Source organism: Centroberyx affinis, unplaced genomic scaffold, assembly GCF_046629955.1.
Source record: "Centroberyx affinis isolate AG114_WGS23_722 - 3 ecotype Tasmania unplaced genomic scaffold, CSIRO-AGI_Caff_v1 ptg000159l_1, whole genome shotgun sequence".
In the NCBI taxonomy this organism is placed as follows: domain Eukaryota; kingdom Metazoa; phylum Chordata; class Actinopteri; order Beryciformes; family Berycidae; genus Centroberyx; species Centroberyx affinis.
Window position 1 is genome coordinate 40,967 of NW_027278856.1, and position 22,461 is coordinate 63,427.

General features: G+C 44.5%; 1 protein-coding gene across 1 annotated transcript in view; it reads left to right on the plus strand.

Moving 5' to 3' along the window:
• Positions 1-22,461, plus strand: part of nbeaa (neurobeachin a) — a 96,417-nt gene that overhangs the window by 39,125 nt on the left and 34,831 nt on the right. Inside the window, 9 exon segments of the mRNA XM_071533111.1 lie at positions 10,078-10,275; positions 10,877-11,010; positions 11,650-11,758; positions 12,384-12,536; positions 14,575-14,743; positions 19,674-19,753; positions 20,183-20,245; positions 20,687-20,784; positions 21,395-21,487. Coding sequence (XP_071389212.1) covers positions 10,078-10,275; positions 10,877-11,010; positions 11,650-11,758; positions 12,384-12,536; positions 14,575-14,743; positions 19,674-19,753; positions 20,183-20,245; positions 20,687-20,784; positions 21,395-21,487 — 1,097 coding nt within the window.

Sequence of the window (22,461 nt, forward strand, 5' to 3'; positions counted from 1 at the left end):
AGAGTCAAAGAGCAAGGGCTTCTCTCTAAAGCTGCCATTTTGCAGTGATGTTCAACAGTCATACAGAGAGAAATCCATCGCAGAAGAGGAAGAGATACCAATATTACAATAGTCTCAATAGACCATAATGCAGTGCAGCCACAAGATATGTTGCATTTTGAGTAAGGGGTGTGGCCACAATCATAGACAATGCCCTAATGTCTGCCCATACGCCCATCTTTGATTGAAGGCAACAAGTTCATGCACGTTCTCCAGGAGTTGTCAGAAGTCATCCTGGGAAATGTAGGAAATCACTAACTGAAGTAGAAGAAGATTGCTGGAAAGTGGATGGACCAAAAAAGTAAATTACAACCCTTCATCACAAAATACCTCCTGGAATGCACTGAACATCCCAAATTGATGATGTCTAAGAGTATCCGAGGGTGGGTTTGAACTTAGCATTCCAAGTATTCAAATGAGGCTTTACAATGTTGGATGTTGGACACTGATTGGTTTGAAAATCACCGTCTCTGCCTGTTGGCCTAGCTACCAGTGACAGCTGAGATGCTGCAATACCTTGCCAGCTGTCTGCGTTTTTTTTTTTTGGCAGATTTGCAAGCCTGGGGCCACTTACAGCTTGTTTATGAAGGTGTCCAAAACTGACAAGATATCAGCACCATGAGACAGCATGTATATCTGAGGCTACTGATGTGTGTGAACAGCTGCTGGTTTTTCAACCACTCCTCAGGAAGAGTATGTACAGAATCTGAATCAAACTTGGTAATTAAAGCAATGTAATTACCAAGCACAATAAATGTACCTGTGTTTGTGTGAGATAGCTGTAGCCTGAGGGCCTTTAGTGAAGTAGGAGGCTGACTTAGAAGGCGATTTGAAGGTCCCACAGGTGGACATTGATTTACAGTGCAACCAAAGTGCATCACAAAAAAGAAAACAAAAATTCAAAAAACTGAAGATTTACAGAACAGAGGATAACTCAACTCATACCAAATCGAAATAACAGCACGTGCACTGGCATCTGCACTGCCTGACCTTCCCTTCCAGCTGCCTCAGAACTCTTTAAATACAGCCATCAATTTCAGAGACACATCCCCTGGCCTTCACCAACCTCACTACAGGGGTGAGACATATTACCAGCTTTTATATATTATAAACCATAGTGTTATTTTCACAGAATTCCAATTTCCTACTATACCTGAATGCATCACTAAAACACATACAGTAAATACCCGCGATCTCGCACAGCAAAAGAATAAAAGAAGAAGAACCCCCCTCCTGGGCACCCCGGTGGCTCACCGAGTACAGCGTGTACCATAAAAGGCTCAGTCCTGCCTGCAGCATTCCAGGTTCGAATCCGGCCCGCGGTCATTTGCTGCATGTCCTCCCCTCTCTCTCTCCCATACCTTCCTGTCTCTCTCACTATCTCTGTCAAATAAAGCATAAAATGCCTAAAATAAATCTTAAAAAAAAAAAAGAGAACCCCCCTTCAACATGGAATAGGCCATGACATCATCGCTGATGTCATCGACCACATAATAGACGCAACTGCAGGGCGGCCCTCTCCCAAACAGTCGTTTCCCGCGGCAGGTAACAGTACTTCTGTGAACAAAGAAAACGTAACTATACATTTCTGAAAATCCTGTAACCAAAACAACAATAAAGGTAAATGAAATAGCAGCACTGTTTGTCTGTCATTACTGTGTTAAACCGAAAATATGGAATTTGGAAACCTCAACAAAATATAACGCTAAATACAAACAGCCCTGGGATAGTTATGTGTGTTTGCATTACACAGTGAAATTACCAGGAGAGAAAGGAGAGAGAAAGGTGCCATTGGGTTATTCTCGCATTGGTGTCCTTCATTCTGTGTATCCATTGCAGAGCCCGATGATCAGTCTCTAGAAGAAACTCCTTGCCAATCAGATCAGTCAGATCAGTACTTTAAGGAGTCAAGAGCCCACTTCACTGCCAAGGCCTCCTTCTCAACAGTTGAGTACCTTACTTCTCTCAGGAAAAGCTTGCGGCTGATGTACTGCACCGGCATCTGGTTATCCCCTTCTCCCTGCAGCAGCACAGCCCCAAGACCCCTTCCGGAAGCATCTGTCTGCAGAGTGAAAGGGAGATCAAAATCTGGGCATTGCAGCACAGGCTCATTGCACAAACAGTTTTTCAGATCATTAAAAGCAGCCTCACATACTGGTGTCCATTTAACCTTAGCGGGGCTGGATTTTCAGGTCAAATCACTGAGAACTGCGGAATGGGAAGAGAAATTAGGGATGAATCGGCGATACCAGTCGACCAACCCTAGGAACGATCGTACCTGTCTCTTAGTAGATGGCAATGGACGGGCTTCAATGGCCTCGACCTTCCCCACCTTGGTGAACCTCAGTTTTGGATCGTCCTTCTTAGGGACCAGCACCACAGAGCTACACCACTCACTGCGAGAGGGTTTGATGATTCCCATCACCAACATGTCTTCGACCTCTTGCTAAAGCGCTGGAATGAGCTTTGCTGGAACTCTGCTGGACATTTCCCTGATGGGTTGCTGTGTTGAAGAGAGGAGACGGATCTCATGCTGAATGACGTCTGTTCTACCAGGCTGTAAACTGAACAGTTCAAGAGGCATGTGTGCCTCTAACTCCTTGCGACGGTCAGATGCTAGATGACTCAGGCCTAGTATTTGGATCCCAGCTGAAGAAAGAAAATACTGCTCCTGCAGCTCTTCCTCATCGACTATGGGGATCGACTCTGGTTGGTCCACCCATTCCTTCAGCAGGTTCAAGTGAAACACCTGGTGCTTCTTGCGCCGGTCAGGTAGATACAGTTCATAAGTTACGGGACCCACCTTCTTTGTGACCTCGTATGGCCCCTGCCACTTGGCCAAGAGGCCTGAATCTGAAGTTGGCAGAAGTAGTAGAACCTTCTGGCCCTGATGGAAAGACCTCCTCCGGGAAGCCTTATCATAGTTCTCCTTCTGAAGCTGCTGGGCACCGGCTAGATGGCTGTTGGCAAGCTCTTGATACTGGTCAAGCTTGTCTCTCATCTTCAACACATACGAGAGGACACTGCAGTGCTGCTGTTGCTTCGGTTCCTCCCAGGCCTCCTTCAGGTCCAGTGGACCCCGCACTGGATGGCCATACAGGAGTTGGATAGGGGAGAAGCCTGTGGAAGCTTGGGGTACCTCCCCATAGGCGAAGAGGAGGAAAGGGAGCCACTGATCCCAGTCAGATCCCGTCTCCATCACAAACTTCCTCAGCATGGATTTCAGAGTCTTGTTAAATCTTTGTACAAGGCTGTCAATCTGTGGATGGTATGGGCTTGTCCTCACCCCACGGATCCCCAGCATCTTATACACCACCTTGAGCAGCTTAGAGGTGAAGTTAGTCCCCTGGTCCGTAATGATCTCTTTTGGGATCCCAACTCTAGAGAACAGCTGGACCAGGCAGTTGACTATCTGACAGGCCTTGATCTTCTTTAGTGGGAATGCCTCCGGGTGTCTTGAAGCATAGTCACACACTACCAGTATGTACCTGTGGCCAGAACTACTCTTCTCTAGTGGGCCGACAATATCCATGGCAATGCGAGAGAAGGGGATGTCAATAATGGGCATGCTGACTAGTGGGGCCCTATCTCCCTTTCTGCCTGGGGCTGTTAACTGGCACTGGGGACATGCTTTACAATATTGGACAGTGTCTGTGTACTGCTGTGGCCAATAAAAGTGAGAAATCATCCTTGAGCAGGTTTTAAGCTGACCTAAATGGCCTGCCCAAGGAACAGAATGGCTCAGCTGGAGAATAATGGGCCTTAAACTTTGGGGAACAACTAGCTGGTCACCTAGTTTGCTGCGGCGAAACAACTGTTCTCCCTTCAACACGAAGACCTCACTGCCCTTCTCTGTCAATTGGGTTGACTCAGGGCCACTCTTGGCAAACAGGGGCTTTAGAGAAGGGTCCTCCCTCTGCAACTGAGTGATGTTACTAGGAATAAGCTGCATCTCAGAACTACCAAGTTCCGGCACAGGCTCTACTAGCTCAGTTCACCTCAGTCTGTCTTGCCTTCGCTGTCTCCTGCTTTTCTTGGCTTGAGGCTGACTGGCTCCCTCAGCACCTGGCACATCATCATCTGCAAAAGGTAGCTCATCCCACCCCAAAGCTAGTTCAGACTCTGCTTGGATTTGCTTGGACCTTGTGACTGCTACCATACCCTCGCTGGCTCTGCTAGAACCTTGCTCAACCCTGTGACTAGCTATGAGCTCACAGAGGATTGGGAGGTCTCTGCCTAGCACTACCTGGTATGGGAACTTCTCTATTACACCGACTGCAAGCAAATACTGTTGACCTTCAACCTGTATGGCTATCTCAGCTATGGGGTATTCTACCTTGTTGCCATGGACACACCAGATGCTAACCTTTCCTTCATCGAAAATCACATCCCTAGGAAGACAGTCTGGCCTAATCAAGGTGTGATTGCTGCCTGAGTCTAAGAGGGCTACACATGGTTTATCCTCAATAAATACACAGGCTTTCCATTCCTTGTCCAAACACTCTGGCTGCTCCCTACTTTCCAATTGCATGCCATCTGATCTGGGTGCAAAACCCATGTAGGTCTTACTGACATGCTGGGTTGGACAATCTGCCTTGAAGTGCCCTGTCTGACCGCATAAGTGACATGCTGAACTCCTTAATATTACTGTCACAGGGCCCTTGCTTGAAATTTCTGGCTCTATGCCCATTACCACCTGCTGGTTTACCAGATGAAGCTGCAGAGTGGAATCTGAGAGTGGGGAACCCTTTTGAAGTCCGGCAGGCAGCCAGGAAAGATTCTGCCAGTTTCTTTGGAAGACGTGGGGTTGCGCTCTTTGACCCAGGTCCGGAGCTCAGGGTTCAGGATTCTCAAGAACTGTTCCATGACAATGGCATCTCCAATCTGCTCTTTGGTCTTTTCTTTAGGAGCCATCCATTTGTCATACAGGTCCTTGAGAAGAGCCTGCAGCTCCTTGGGTGTCTCGTCATCTCCCACGACGCTGGTACGGAATCTGATACGATAGGTCTCTGGATTGATTTCATATTTATACAGAACAGCATTCTTGACCTTAACATAGTTCATTGTTTCCTCAATGTCCATTGCAACATATGCAGCTTGGGCTTTGCCAGTGAGCAGTGGGGCCAGATGCAAAGCCCACTCTTCTGGATGCCACTGACATGCATATGCTATTCTCTCAAACACTGTCAGGTAATGTTCAATGTCCTCATCTTCATGGTAAGGTTGCATCTTGGGGCCTTTCCACCCAGGAAAACTCACCCCCCAGACTGGATGGCTGCCCCTCAGAGACCTCAAAGGGACCAGGGTCAGGATCAGGTCTCACCGGAACCGTTTGGGCAGCTGGTCGCTCTAGTGGTGGCACAGAAAGAAAAAAGGAGTCTGCTGTGTCACCCTCTGCCGGCTGCTGGCGGTTCTGGGGGTCCTGCCGAACCTCCTGCTGGAGCTGGGAAAACTGATGCTGGACCTTCTTCCAGTGCTCCTCCTGGCGTTTCCACTCCTGTTCCCACCTGGCCTCCCTGTCAGACTGTTGCTGCATCAGGCCCTGCAAAAGGCTGGAGAGCTCTGCAACGTTCTGCGGTTCTTGGACTTGACCACCTGTCACCCCCTGCAGGTCAGGATCACCCACGCCTTCATCTTGTAGACAGTCCATCGTACCTGTTGCCTTTTTGCCTCTGGTCATGATCTTAACCGCCCCTACTGGCTTGGAGTCACCGCTGCCGCCACTTGTGAGATTGACTTGGTGATATGGAAGAAACAGGAACAGCAGAAACATATTGACAGCATGCAGTACAGGTCAAATAAAATCAGTTTCTAGAATGAGGATGCTCACCACTGGTGTTGGGTATATTATGGAATAGATTTATAACCATTTACACTTCGCATATTGTTTTCAGTATATCACGTCACATGGAAAAGCATCTTGCGACATGGGAGCACAGATTTATACACTTGACAGCTTCACACTTCTCCCTCTCTTTCTCTCTCACTCTCTCTCTCACTCTCTCACTCTCTCTCTTTCTCTCTCTCTCTCTCTCTCTCTCTCTCTCTCTCTCTCTCTCTCTCTCTCTCTCTCTCTCTCTCTTTCTTTCACACACTCACTTTCTCACACAATACAACATGCGGCACGTTATACTGTGGAGTTCTGTTCTCACATGCGCTGCCTAATGATCACAGGCCTGGGGTTTGCCACTGTTCCGCCTTGCATACTGATTCCTTTCTCTGTCACAGCGCACGGTTCCTGAGGCTGATCAGTCAGATGATTGCCTCTCTGCATGGCGCAGAATGGGCTTCTCAGATGCCCAGAAGAGACCATTAAGTGGCTCGGTTGTTTTGAAGCCGCGGGCCTTGGTGCTGGTATTGTATCGTAATGATGGGTGGACTGGTTTTTCAGTCAGCTAAAGGAAAACGCTCGTGGGACTCAGCTTGTGTCACACAGCTCCCCGTCTTAATGCGAATACAGCTCTACCCTCCTTATTCTCATGACTTCATGCAGATGATGATGTGTGTATATGACAAGCTTACTCCTGCTGCTCCTGGGGTATTGCCTAATCGGTAGTGAAGAGGACTGCCTGTGTATATGTGTGTGTGTGTGTGTGTGTGTGTGTGTGTGTGTGTCTTTAGCTGTGTGTAGGCCCTTGGTTTCAGCCAGTGTCAGTGTTACTGCGCGGTAATGAGGAGCAAAAGGCAGACAGACAGACACTCTGCTCGGTCTGCTAAACAAGCCGTCGGCACAGTGAGGGTGTTCAAGGTCTTCTCATTCGGCTCTGCTCATGATGCCCGACATGCTGTGTGTGTGCGTGTGTGTGTGTGCATGCTTTTGTCTAGTGTAGCACTTCCATGCTCTCCTAATGACAGAAGAAGATGGAACATTACCTCTTGTTTTTGGGGGGTTTTGGTGGAAGAATGCTCTAGTGTTCTTGTCTGTCTCTCTCTCTCTCTCTCTCTCTCTCTCTCTCTCTCTCTCTCTCTCTCTCTCTCTCTCTCTCTCTCTCTCTCTCTCTCTCTCTCTCTCTCTCTCTGTGTGGGGGTGTGTTTTCATGTGTACGTCCTGTTACACACATGTTAATGAGTGTGTTGTTGGTTGCACTCTTCACCAGGAGTGTCCAGATGTCCTCACTGTACGCCACTGCCAACAAGCTGGCCACCACATAATTAATGAACCATGTGTGTGCCGGGACACCTGTATTGTAGGTTTCTCTGTGTGTGTGTGTGTGTGTGTGTGTGTGTGTATGCGTGCACATGTGTGTGTTTAATCTACTACATTATGTTGCCTCAGTGTATTTGACAGGTTTCAAAATGCCTTATCCATTTTTAAAAATGTTTGTTTCGCTATTTCACCATTTCAAAAATCCTACAGGATTCCATTGTCTAAAATAACAGTCTTGTAAGGTATTTATACATCAAATAAGTATATAATAATAAATATATAGTTCTTTACATTTTTCCATTCCCATTTAAGTGTTGATGCGTGTGTTGCTATACTTAGGTGGACCAAATGGAAGGATGGAAAGATGATGAAAAGCCTCCATATCGAAGACATTTTGCCAGTCATCACTTTTTTAAGGCACTATTTCAGGGTTAGGGCTTGAGTTTAGGGTTGATTTTAGAGTAAGGATTAGGTTTAGGTTAGGCTAATGGTTAAGGTTTGGCATCTTGTGGACAGGGTTAGGGAATGAATATAGTCAGCGCAAGGTCCTCACAAGTAGAGTAATAACATGTGTATATATCTAATAACTTAAATAATATTCCAAAATGAGCTTTACCCTCATACCCTTTTGCAAGAGAAGCTGTTGCCTCTTTACAAATGGCAGAGACCTCATTTTGGAGTAAAAGCAGTCTTGGTGTGTAGTTTTCTGTGTGTGTGTGTGTGTATGTGTGTGTGTGGAGATGCGGGGCGGCCTAAGCTAAGCTGACTGCAGTAGATGTGTGCTGTTATCACTGCAGGCCAGTGTCGTATCTGTGGCTCTCAGGTGTGAGACAGGCCGGGGATGTCGCTTTAAGCTCCTCCGCGTGTGTTTTGTGCGACCAGGTGAGGGAGACCTACGTGTTCACGCAAGAATGTGAAGGCTTTACATATGTAATAATTTGCACCGCTTGCATGTTGTCTAGACTTTTCCATCGTTCTATCATGTTTCCCCTGATTTCCAGTCCGCCTGTGGAATCCCTCTATACGGCCCTAAAGACTTTTAAGAGTCAGCAAAGCTCTTTTACACATTCAGCTACCTGCCTCCCTCGTTTAGCCGGGTAACGTAAATATAAGCCCACGCGCGCACACACGCACACACACACACCTACATGTATACACAGGCGCAAGCACACACACTCACTACATAAATACACCACATTAAATAGGCTTACACTGCAAAAATCATGCATGTTAATAAGTATATTAATGTCATATTCAGGCTATTCCGTATTAATTTATAGTGCAGAAGGCCCGCCAAACCCTCAAAATAAAACTATGAGCAATATATTTGTGTTTTTGATTGATTGTGCCTTCAAATGCTACAGAATTATTGGTAAGCTTTTAATGGATACACTTTTTAACACAGCTGTTTAATAGATAGCTTTTTAACACAGGGTCACCAACTCTCATGCTTCACGGGCAGAGCAATATGTTAAGAAGACAGAGAAAAAAAAACCATGCATGCTGTCCTATCATGTAATTACTAGTGCAATTCACGTTTCGTTGGCACCTTGGCAAGACCGAAGAAGTGTGTGTGCGTGCCCAAGTGTGCTGCAGGCAGAGTAGCATTCAGTTTATTTATATTTACTCTATCAGCACCTCTGTTTACTGGTCTATACAAGTGGGCACGTGTTTTGTGTTGAAAAATTGCTTGTGTGTCTTAATTTAGCCTTCTCCTTGTCAAAACACAAGTGGACAGAAAGAAGAGGTTAAGGTTAAGACACTGGTGGATAGCGGTAGATTTGTATTCGGCCTTTGGACTGAGATGTGGATGCTGCACTGAGCCCAGGCTGCTTCTCTAGAGCCCTCTCCTTTGTGCAGTGTGCTCTTTGCATCACTGTGAAGTTTTGTATTGCATGGTAAGAATCGCTCAGGGCGCATCTTCTACAGCAGACCTCAGATGAAAGGTTTGGAACGGGACGGGGCCTCCAGGTGTGTGAGCAGCCCGGGGCTTTCCTGTGCAGTCGGGCTGAGCGAGGCACCTGGGGACCCAGGCGCTCGGAGGGGAGAGCGCCCCCTCGCCCGGAGCTGCTGCAGAGAGTGGCAGAGCAGCTCGCTGGCCTTTCATCTGGGTGACTCCACATGTGCGTTATCGGCGCAGCCGCGGGATATTTGGCCTCACAGACAGACACAGACGTAGACACAACAAATACACACACACACACAACACACTCTTCCCCTTTCTCCATGGATGATGTAGATTCATTGGCATTTCTCTTTTTTTTTTCTCCAAGGTAGCTGCTAAAAGAAGAGAGGGTGTCTCTATTTGAAGTGTTCCTTAGAGTTCTTTACAGTTTTCCTATCCTCCATAGTGAAGACATTTTGCCAGTCCTAACTTTTTTTTTCAGGGCTAGGACTTGAGTTTGGTGTTCATTTTAGAATAAGCTAAGGTTAAGGGCTAAGGTTTGGCATATTGTGGAGAGTGTTAAGGTTAGTGAATAATATGGTCAGTGGAAGGTCCTCACAAGTAGAGTAATAATGTGTGTGTGTTTTATGTTGGTCGACTACAAAGAGAGAGAATGAATGTCTCCCACACAGCCGCTCTCCCTCTCTCATTCTGTTCTAATCGAATTAGTGCCTGGGCTAGCGCTGTGTTCATTAAGCTAATGCTGTGTTGTTTACACACGGCTCATCGCCGCAATTAGACAGACTCCATTTTGGGTGTTGAACTCATACACGCAGACACACATGCCCTCGCACTCCTCCTGTCTCTTGATAAGTAATGAGTGTATCTGATTCCAGTTTTTTTCTGTCTCTTTGCCGCTCTCACCCACCCCCCGTCACCTCCCTAACCGCCCCTCCTCCTCCTCCTCCTCCTCCTCCTCCTCCTCCTCCTCTCCCTGTCTCCACAGAGCACTTTCAAGTTTAAGTCGGAGAGTGACATCCACCTGGCTGAGCACCACAAGCAGGTGCTGTACGACGGCAAGCTGGCCAGCTCCATCTCCTTCACCTACAACGCCAAGGCCACGGACGCCCAGCTCTGCCTGGAGTCCTCGCCCAGGGAAAACCCCTCCATCTTCGTCCACTCTCCACACGCGCTCATGCTGCAGGTCAGTGTGGCCAGAGTTTTCTGGACGGATGAGCAGTGCTTTGTCAGAGGATGAATCAAACCTGGCTTGAATCGCATTTATGAATAATTCTTAGCATTTCTTTTACCCTGCTCACAGGAATATAAAGGGGTTTACTGCAGCACAACTTTATTTTCCTGCATTGTCAGGAGACAAAAAATACAAAATTGACTGTCACATACTTTCCTGTGATTGTTTACACTTTCTGGAACTCACTGTATCTGGCAAACCCCATCCATCTGGTTCTTCAAAAACGCTAAGAATTATTTGCAAATGCTAATTGGCCCAGGTCTGGTAATACTAAGTAATTGTTTATAATTATATTTTCACAATTAATGCTTAAAATACTGGCATATATAAATACTGAAAAATTTAATTTATAATGTCTGTTTGTATTGTGATGAAAGATGCAACAAGGTGCACAAAATCTTGCAAAATAATCACTGAATCTACTGTAAGTCTGTGTACAAGGGCTTTTTAGTGTTTTGTTGCAGTCGGTGAGTGAGTGTGTTTGTTTGTGTCTGAGTGTGTGTGTGTGTGTGTGTTTTTCTCTGCACTAACAGCCTGTCTCTCCGTTCCTCAGGATGTGAAGGCCATCGTGACACACTCCATCCACAGTGCCATCCACTCTATAGGAGGCATCCAAGTCCTCTTCCCTCTCTTCTCCCAGCTGGACTACAGACAGCTCAACGACAGCACTGTGGACACCACAGTCTGGTGAGTGGGATGGCAAGTAACAAGGGCGAGGAAGAGGGATGGAAGACAGAGGTGAAGGGATTGGGGAAGGAAGTGAAGAGGGGGGATAGTGGGCACTGATGGAAGACGGGTAAAAGGCATGATGGAGGGAATGAAGGAAGGAAAGAAGGAATGAAAGAATCTGTCCTTTACATTCATTTTAGATGGGACCCACAGCTGGTAAATTGCCCCCCAGCTAGGATTTCTGTCCCGTAATTGGAACAGCCTTATTGTTTATTCTGCCCAAAAAATAACATTTACAATACAATTACTGAACAACTATCCATATATCATGATGTAAACATCCAAATAAGAGCGATCCTTAAACTGCAGCACCTACTGTAACTGATACTACTGAAACTAAAGAGTAAACAAGGAAAAGGGAAGGGAAGTGAAAAAGGCACATGAGAAAGATCTTGTAAGAAGTGTAAGAATGTTCCATCTGAAAGATCAACCTTGGATATTCACAGTTATGCTGCAGACCAGAAATAACCAAGGAGAACATGTAGAAGCCAGATTTCAAAACAGTTTTTTAATGAAATATGTGTTTGGGTGTGTGTGTGTTTATACATGTACGTGTATGTGTGTTTGCTCATGCATGTGTTTGTGTATGTGCTGCAGTGCCACCCTGTTGGCGTTCCTGGTGGAGCTGTTGAAGAGCTCAGTGGCCATGCAGGAGCAGATGCTGGGAGGGAAGGGATTCCTAGTGATTGGGTACCTGCTGGAAAAGGTCAGTATACTGTATGTGCCTTTGTCTGTTCGCACTCACACCACATGTCAGTATGATTTTGGGCAAAAGGCCTAAGCGCTATACAGTGTGACATGTTAATATTTGCTATTCTGACATTGAATCTACAACTGGTACTCCTTCTACTTATCTAGTAGTGTTTATCAAGGTACCCAAACACACTTTACAACAGTGGTTCTCAACGTGGGGCCCGGAGACCACCAGGGGTCCTTGAGAGGGTTCCAGGGGGTCCCCAGAAGATGTATGAATTGTTAAACTTCACCATTATTTTATTTACAAGAAGTTAACACAATTAGAGGATGTAGAAGAAAAGACTATTTTGATCATAATTTCACTGTTATCTCTCTACCTACAATACAGATAGTCATGGAATTCTGAACAAAATCATATCTAACAATAAAAATATTCTCAGATTTGGGTTCGAGAAACAAAATCTCATCAAATGGGGGTCCATGGCCCTAATGTGGACTAAATTATGGGTCCTTTATGAAAAAGGTTGAGAATCACTGCTTTACAAGACACTTTACAAGGTCATCCACGCAATAGGACATTGATTGACCATCTGATCTGGTTAAATCATGGGTAATAATTGCTGTCCTGTGTCCAGTCGTCGCGGGTCCACATCACCCGGGCCGTACTGGAGCAGTTCCTGTCCTTCGCCAAGTATCTGGACGGCTTACCACACGGAGCGCCACTCCTCAAACAGCTCTGTGACCACGTCCTCTTCAACGCCGCCATCTGGATACACACCCCTGCCAAGGTCTGTGTGTGTTTATATGTACAGTGTGTGTGTGTATGTGTTTGTATGACCTTGCTGCTAAACAGGGTAGACGTTGAAGCAGTAGAAAGCTTTTGTCACAGTGAGAGAAAGTGAATTAAAGTCGAGGCATTTTTGGTTTGAAGAAGGCGGTTGATGAGTGAAAGACTGCCAGGCATAAATTGAAGCAGAATACTGCAAAAGGCGAAAAAGAGAGATAAAGAGAGAGAGAGAGAAATTGTATTTTCTGTGTATAGTTTACGAGAGGAGAACAATGAGGGCTTTGTCTGAAGGCAAGGAAAATTGAAGCAGGCAAAAGGAATATAAAACAAAGAGGAGGGAGGGACTGACATCCCAGGGGCCGTTGCCCTTTACAGTATGTTAACAAAGGAGTTTGCAGGACACGGAAGGAGGAGCTGGCATATCTCGCAGGGAAAGGACAGAACACGCAGAGAGGAGGAAACACGGAGGAAAAGTGGCATTTGAAAAGACCTCAGGACAGCAGAGAGACGTGTAGTTTGAGGTTCCTCCTCTCCTCCTTCGCTCTGAACTAGATGTGAGTGTTCCTGCCGTCCCTGCGGGGCCAGTCGGCTCTTACCTCCATTATTTTCAGTGCTTCCTGACTCCCCGTCTCCCCACCTCTGACCCTGCGATGTGATTGGCTCCCGGGTGCAGCAGTACTAGTCTCCAGGGCATGCCGAGTTAAGACGGGAGAAACGCGACCTGGCAGCCGCTGCTGCTGCAGAACAGCAGCTCAGGAGGATCTGTCTGAAACTCAGACTCCAACACAAACTAAATATATCTGCCTTAGATGACTCGTCACCACATGACACATGATAATAGCTAGACTGGAGGATTGCCTAATGGTGTCCTTACCTTGAAGTGAGCATGAATATAATACGGATGAATTGTCACTTAATAACAGTGCAAACGGGTTGTAATGAGGACAAAACATACTATAATCAACTTAGTAACCAGCAATACAAAGAAGCATCTTTTAATCCTTTAATCTTACTTTCCCCCGTACGGCTCTTTCTCCCAGTGAGCTTTATTATTTTCTGTCCTCTGCCTGTGTCCAGTCCACTTCTCAGTGTATTATCATCGCCTCCATTATTGGCAAGACTAGCCTTGGTTACATTCAGGACTTGAAGGAATCGCATCTGAATCGTGTCTCTCATAACTTTTATCCCCTACAGCCACGCGCACTGAAAATAACGCTCCTGTTTTCTTTACCTAGCACTTCTAGCAAACATAATAATCCTTTCAGAGACGCAGGAATATTTGAAGTGCTGTCGGGGCAGTGTGGCTCTGATTATTGTGATCCTTACTAGGTGCCGCCTGTAATGCCGGTCATCTAGGAATTTAAACTTGCTCTACGGCTGAACTCGTTGTAAATCGCGCTCGATAGAAAGCGTCAGCTAAATGTGTAAAATGTAATGTAATGACGGCCATTTAAGCCGGCCAAATGCTCTCTCTCTCTATTCCAGATGAGCTGTGATGTGGTGCGGCCGGGGCACGGCTCCTCACTAATTCCAACCGCTTAAATAGAGCTACCTCGTTAAGGCTGGTCCTTAGCGTCATGGTCACCGTAATGAGCTCAGAGATTTGTGAGCGTGCAGCAGAGTGGAGTCCGTATACAGGCAGCAGGGAAATGGTCGGAGGAATATTGAGAGAGGGGAAAAAGGGAACAGGGGGAAGGAGAGGAAGGAGTGAACGAGCAATGGAGAGCACCCTCTTTAAATGTCAGCGCCGTGTAAGGAGCTCCTCAGATGAGGCTTGACGGCTTCAGGCGCAGAAACAACAAAAATAACACCGAGTGTGGAGAGCATCGCTGCTTTCGCTGGAGGGAGGTTTCCTATTGTTCCCCTGTGGCTGTCTTCCCGCAATAAAACTCTTTGCTCTTTGTTTGAACACTCTGTAAACATGCGCCGTCGATTCATTCTTCCCCGGCAGCTGTCTGACAATTTGTTTTTGTCCATCTCCTCATGTGTGTGTGTGTGTGTATGTATCCGTATCTATGTGTGTGTGTATGTATAAACAGGTCCAGCTCTCCCTCTACACGTATCTGTCATCCGAGTTCATCGGCACCGCCACCATCTACACCACCATCCGCCGCGTCGGCACTGTCCTGCAGCTGATGCACACGCTCAAGTACTACTACTGGGCCAGCAACCCACTGGAGTGCAGTGGAATCACTCCCAAAGGTCTTGGTATGTTCACACGCACACACTTAAACACACACACTTACACACACTGCCACCTTTAGAGTTCCAGAGAGAAAGAGAAGCAGCAGAGAGGAGAAGAAGAAGAAGAAGGAACAATGAAAGTCCCTCCTACACTCCTAATGAACACCACTGGAGATTTAAAGACACGAGGCCTGACCTGACATTATATATACTGCACTATAGTGTGTGTCTATCTATCCATTTGTCTTCCTTTGTGTGTGTGTGTGTGTGTGTGTGTGTGTGTGTCAAATTATCCTCCTCCTCTCTCCCACTCTGTACTCCCACTAGCTTAAATCCATTTAATATATACTGTATATAATGTTCAGGAGGTCAAACAAACAGCAGTAATACAAAAGCTATTTTTAGTTATACTAGATCTAGATTATTTTTGAATTCACACAATAATCTCATCCTTTACACACTTGTTGTTATTTCCCTCCTTAATGGTTGTTAAAACCCTGTCTTCTTTAGAGCAGTGTCAGGTAACGATCCTATTTGCAAGCCCATTTCATCCTTGTCATAAAAATGTAGAGTGGGTAGTCTCTACAGGTGTATTAAGAGCTTTGCTCCAAAATAAGATACCCACCGCTTGAAAAGCGTGACATCCACTATTACCCACTAAAACAGGAAAATATACTACTGTTCTTTTTAATGGATAGGAATGTTGCAATAAATTGTATGTAGCCTATACTGTGAGCAGCAATGACCTTGAAACTAGCTTGAAGCGTTGTGAAATTATAAAATCATTTTCTGTTTTAACTGAGAACTACAGTAAATATACAGTCTTGAATAGTTAACTAAATGTTAATTGGGTTTGGATTTTTGAACAAACAACTTATTTAAAGTTAGATCAAAATATTAATTCTATATTAATTTGCCTATAATACAAATAGCAATTTGATCATCTTTTCAACATGGAAATCATGACAGGAAAGTGTCACTTAACTTGAAATTGTGTCCTTCCTACCATGCAACACACACACACACACACACACGTGGGGGAATGGAATTTGGGGATAAAGATAATTAGCGGTAGCCTGGAGATGTGGGCTCGTGACCAGAAAATTTGATTCCTCTGACCGGCTGGGAACATTAGAGCGGGGGAAGTGGATGAGTAACGCTCTCCCTTCCCTTAACAACTACCGTCAAGCTGCCCTTGAGCAAGGCACTTTGCCCTCAGCTGGTCAGTTGCCCGCCGTAGAACTAGGCAGCTCCTTGGTGTGAATGTGTGTAAGTGTCTGAGTGTGAGTGTGAAGCAGGTCCTTGCTGGAAAAGAGCGTGCATGCTGTTGGATAAAAAAAAAAAAGATGTGTGATGCCTATGTAACAGAAATCTCTTGTTTTGCATGCTTGTAGTCAAATGTGTGCACATGCCTTTTATACTTGAATGCAATGTATTGGTATTTTTTCTTGTTAGTCAAAGAATTACATGTATAAAACATTTTGTATTCAAAATGCAGCACACTGCCAGTGAAATTTTTATATTTTCAACATGCCCCGATCCCCTTTGTAATTGAGCAGGGAGCAGTGTTAAAGTAGCCACACACCAGGGCTTAGGAAAGGTCTGAGCGTGCCATTCAGTTTAATCAACCTCTTCCTCTGCCCGTGACTCTCCGCTGACTATCAGTCCGCATCCCATGTTGCCATGGCAACAGACAGATTTGACTGACAGATGCAAGGGAGCTTTTGGAATTTCTAATCAAACGGCTGTCTGGCTTTCTTTCTTTTTGGCGATATTGCTGTTTGGCTACTAGAATTGAGCCCCGTGCAGAACTGCCGATAATGGCAGCAATTAGCCTAAGCCATGTACTAATGGTCTTTCAAAGCTAAAGGATGTGCTTGTTATGGTTTGGAAGTCTACGTTTGTGTGCTCTCGACTATGAGTACGTGATATGCATTGAGGGGATAAATTAGCATAGTAATGGACAGATCTTTAAAACGTGCACAATGGGCCTCATGGATGAAAATGTCTTCAATTGTGCTGCAATCAGGTATTAGGAGCTTGAATCTAAGTAGCAGATATAGGTAGGTAGATAGGTGTATTTTTATCCAGCACCTGGTCTAAAACAGGTTGGATGTGCATAGTTCTTTGCAGACATCTTAATTTGATGTTGGTTCATCTTGTTGCTTTGTTGCTGCACTGGTTGACAGATTGCTTTCTGGACCTCAAAGTGAGAGAGCATCTGTCTTATCATGTACCTCATGCTTTTGTACTAGTCAGATACATTGGTTGTGATAATAGATAATAGAAAAGAAACACAAATAGAAAAAGCCATTTTTTGAGGGGAATAAGAATGTGACTCAACAGAGACATAAGAAATTAAGGCACAATATTTGTCATACAATGCCTTAATTTGAGCCATTATTTATCAGAATTTTTTATGCTAACAACATCAGATATACCATTCTCAATATATACTGTATTTTCACTTCTTTATCTTATGATCCTGTAATGTAATGCAACATGATATAATTCATCAAAAAACATCAAGCAAGAGTTGTGGTTTCAGAAAAGCTGCTTACATAAGCCCTGTGGTAAATGTTTTATGTTGCCACAAGTGATCACACAAACCTCAAATTTGTGCTCACATAATTTTTTTTAGATCAAATCAATGCATGTGTATAATTGCGGGAGACTCAAAGTCAGCACACACACACACACACACACACACACACACACACACCTGCACACACTCATTAAAAGAAACCTCTCTCAGTCTTTATATTTCCAGGTTGTCATTATCTCGCAGAACAAAATTCATTTGTTTTGCACAATGACTGGAGACAACTGTTGAGTGAGATTAAGATAAAAGGAGCAAGAGAGAAAGAGAAGTAAACTCAAAGAGTAAAAGACAATAATTAAAGGTGGCCAAGGGAAACTGTTTAGATGAACATGAGCTTTATTCAAGCCTGTTAACAAAATACCTTTAAAACAGAGGTAGCGTGAAACGCTTGCGCATGCTCACCTGGTACACAACACACACACACACACACACACACACACACACACACACACACACACACATACACACACACATAAATCCAGACACATTTGACACAGAGCTGAGTAATAGAGACTGTGATGGATGGTGAGTGCCACCATCCTACCAACATGTAACAACATGACAGATAAGGATGATTTATCACTAGGGAAGGCTTCAGTGTCATGTTTTGGATTTGTATAGTGCAGGTGAACAGACTCGGACACACACACACACACACACACACACACACACACACACACACACACACACACACACACTAAAACGAATCAAGGTCAGCACAGTATGACAAAGAAATGGAGAGGGAGGCTTCATATCCTCCTACAGTGCCTTCCTCCTCTCCCACCCCCACAGTCTTTAGATTTTTCTCCGCTGGCTTCTGCTAGCTAAGCAGTTACGGGTCAAATATCACTTGAAAGTGTTCTGAGAGGACAAGATGCATTTTATTCAGCTTACCTTAAACACAGACTTTGCACTTGCAGTTCTGTCCTATGGGTCCCATTGTCGCTCACATAAAATAAGGTCAAATGAAAACATCCTGACACAGCTAAGTGTGCAGTGACAATCAGGATTGCTTAAGTATTTATTATAGCCTTATGAACTTAACAAACCTCTGTTGGGTATGCAGAGTAATGATAAAAAACATTAGTGTGGGTGTAATAGTAAATTCAGTCTTGGATTGTTAATGACAACTGTAGATATGTAGTTGAGGAAAAAGGAGAGGGAGTATGAAAAGGAAAATCAAGGTTGGCTGGTTGCAGTGGGAGTTTTGACCAAGGACAATACTGCTATTTTTAAAAGGAGGGTCTTACATCATTCTTGCTTTGATCAAAATTGATTCCTCAGACTATCATTTGGCACCTTATTCCATTAGTGAGAATGGAGTAAGCAGCTGTTTTGAGCTGATTCATCACAGCCCATAGGCTTCTAGTGTATCTGACGTATACATTAAAGCACCTCAAAAAACGGTGAAACATAACCACAACAATGAAAATGCCATGCTAAGTGATAACTCGGATGTTAATCCGAGTTATCACTTTTCTTCTGAAACAACATTTTGAAAGCACTTCTGTGCTCTATTTTCAGAGGCAATATGGAGTTCTAAAGCCTCTACTTTCTATATTTAGAAGCAAAATGCAGCAACATTTCAGAAAGAACTGACACCAGAGACGAAATTCCATGAATTGTGATTTTCATTAATCGTTGTGGTGTTTAAAGTACATTTTCAAAGGTAATGGATGTCTCTGGCGGTTATGAATCACCACAAAATGGCTGCCAAATATTTTGACAATGGAAAAGTTGCCAAACTCCTAAGGCAGCAGTGACATAGGACCCACATGAGAAATAGTTTCTATTGCGCTTCAAGTGCTCTTGTGTATTTAGCTTTGTGTATTTAGCTTATTGTTTTTTGGCTTCTTCTACTGTGCAGCCCGCCAAAGCAAACAACCAATCAGGTGTCTAAATCAAGGTAGATACATTGGATTACATTGGTTTTTTGGATGAGTTTGGATGATTTTTCATGCGTTTGTAAATTTGCCATCAGTTGGATTAGTGCGTCTGTAAAGTATCCAGATAAACAACTTGCCTCTAGGGGTAAAAAGTCGGAAACGTACTACAAATGAGAGTGATGAACAGTTCTCTCACAATGCAAGCTCTGTGTGTGTGTGCGCGGGTGTGTGTGTGTGTGTGTGTGAACATGTCTTTCTGTACGCTCCAGGGTGCCTAATGCTTTGTGGCAAGTAAACGTCTTAAAGTAATTTTGATTCTCTTTGGCAGAGAGGAAGTGTACTGTCAAAACCTAATGTCAGTCAACATCAGAGTGTGCTACATATTTATTTAGCTGATCATCATCATGAAGAAATCTGGAATAACAGTGAATTATTGATGTGTGTGTGTGTGTGTGTGTGTATACAGATGGACCACGGCCATCCCAAAAGGAGATCATCTCACTCAGAGCCTTCATGCTGCTCTTCCTCAAACAACTCATATTAAAGGTACAGTACCCTTATTTGTGTCTCCACACAGGAAACTGTATACTATTATCTTAATTACATACCTTAAGGTCCTGGGATAGACAATAGAAATCACTTTTGCCCCCATTGTTTTGTTGTTTTTCTCCCTCCTGGGGGACCGCTGGCTTAATCTGAAGTGCTGTGTGTGGAGAATTGCATTATGGATCAGCACTCTGAAAAAGCAGAGTAGTTTTTGTGTTTTCGAGACAATGTGTGTATACATGTATAGATGTGTGTGTGTGTTTCTATGTTTGTATGCATGTGTGTGAGGATGTTCCTGCTCCGCGGTTAAAATGCATTAACCAAGGACAGAATTAATGGAATCATCCCAGGTTTGTAAGATGTAAAAAAAAATACAGGATCGTGGATCTTTTGGTAAAGATACTGCAGCTGTTATTTATTTTTTTACAGGACCGGGGTGTGAAAGAGGACGAGCTACAGAGCATCCTCAACTACCTATTGACCATGCATGAGGTAAACGCTGACTTCTGAGTTATAAAAGAGAGAAAGGCAGAGAGAACAACGGTGTGAGAGAACGTACGAGAGAGGGCGAATCAGAGAGAGCTGAGAGAGAGAGAGAGAGAGAGTGGTTGAGTGGTGCCGGTGTCGAAAGCGAATGTGCATTATAATTTGTGGGCTGGAGTTATGGTCCACTTAAACGAGTGAGAGTGTGACTCAGCCTCGGCGTTGTGACAGTATGAAAAATGGTATAACAATGGACCGAACAGAATGTACTTTTCTGTAACAATTATATCTATTCTTACTCGCAACTACCACCTGCTCCTCCGCAATCCCCCCCCTCCCTCCTCCCTACTCTCTCTCCTCCCCTCTTCATCCTCTATTCTTTTTCCCTCCTCCTATTCACCTTTACCTGTTCAACTTCCCCGCCTTCCTTCCTTCTCTCTCTGTCTGCAGGATGAGAATATCCACGATGTGCTCCAGTTGTTGGTGGCTCTCATGTCTGAACACCCAGCGTCCATGATCCCCGCCTTCGACCAGAGGAACGGCATAAGGTTAATAATGCCTTCACACACACACACACACACACACACACACACACACACACACACACACACACACACACACACACACACATGCACACAGAGATGAGGTGCGATACCAGATTGACATGAAAGTAGATCCCATTGCCTATATTGTGATTGAGGTTACTAGCGATCTGAAGACCTTTGTTTACACAGGCCTATATATATGTCTATATATTTATGTATAATATTAATTATACAAAAGGTAGTTTCAACCAAGCAAGTTAAAGACACATTCTAACCATGCTGATAATTCCTGTTAAGTATGGCTAGCCCTGCTTTTGGTTGCTATGGTAACTCTTATGGTTACCAGAGAGCTAATTAGCAGTCCTTGTTTTCTCTTGTGTTTTTTACTCTCATGTCCTCTGAGTACACTACTTTGAAGAAACATTTTCAGTCAGTACATGTGTTGGTAACTGTTCACTTTTGACTCTTGGCTGTGATTATGGGTGTGAGGTGCTGGGTGTTATTACCACACTAAGGAATTTTGTTTTACCCATAATGTTCAGTATATGTAGCATTTTAGCGTTTTCCCCCACTGAAACGTAATCGCCTCGGCTGTGTGTCTGACATGTTGCAGGGTGATCTGCAAGCTCCTGGCCTCGAAGAGTGAGAGCATCCGGGTCCAAGCCCTCAAAGTCCTGGGCTACTTCCTCAAGCACCTCGGACACAAGTCAGTACCTTGTTGTCTCTGTGTTTTGTTCCTTTGTGCGGTGCAGTGTTCAGCAAATATATTTAGGTGACTTAAGAAAATGAAGGAGAACTTAAAATGTTCCTAGAAGGGGAAATCTTCCATCTGTCTTGACTAAGAGTAGGAGTCCAAATATTTAGGTCCGAGAGAGAGAGAACGCACTGCAGCAAAAACTGAAAAACTACAGCAGTGCAGTCCTCAATGAGCCTGCTTTGCTGTACTATTGCTAATTCTTGGGCTTACAAGGGAGGAGTGTGTGTGTGTGTGTGTGTGTGTGTCAGTGGAGGTAATGTGATCATGCCCAGGCAGAATAATCATTTTGACAGTGTGTGCTCGCAGGGAGGTGGAACCTTGATCAGCAGCAGTGAATGCTGGGGGATTTATTCATCCCATGTGACATGCTCACCTCTCGCTGCACGACATGGGAGCGGGCTGAGGTGCCGCACCTGAGCCCCACGCCTTCAGTCCCCCACCTACTTAACATCTGCTGGAACCAAACAGCCTTTAGCGCTGCCTCTTCAAGTTTACATGTCACTTTAATATTTATAGAATATGAATATAGGATCCAGACTAATGTAGTCTGTACTGTACATTGCAGTAATGTAGTGGTGAATGAACTGGTGGATAAAGTAACTAACTCGGGTCAGTGAACACTATGAAGTAAACAGCCGCCAATACAGCCCCCCCCAAAAAATTATATTACCAGAATACCATTAGAAAAAAAATATTTTCATGTTACTGATATCTGATGCTAGTTTCTTAAGGTTACTCCTTAACCGCTTAAAAAACATTTTAATTTAATGAATTTCTTAAAACGATTTATTAAAACTTAATTTCTTGGGTTTGTGCACTGTAGTTTAGTACACAATGAAATTGTGAATGAATGAGATATCCAATGGACATCTTTTTTTAATGCAGAGGTGTTTTTGAAAATGTTGTAAAATTGATTTGGAAAG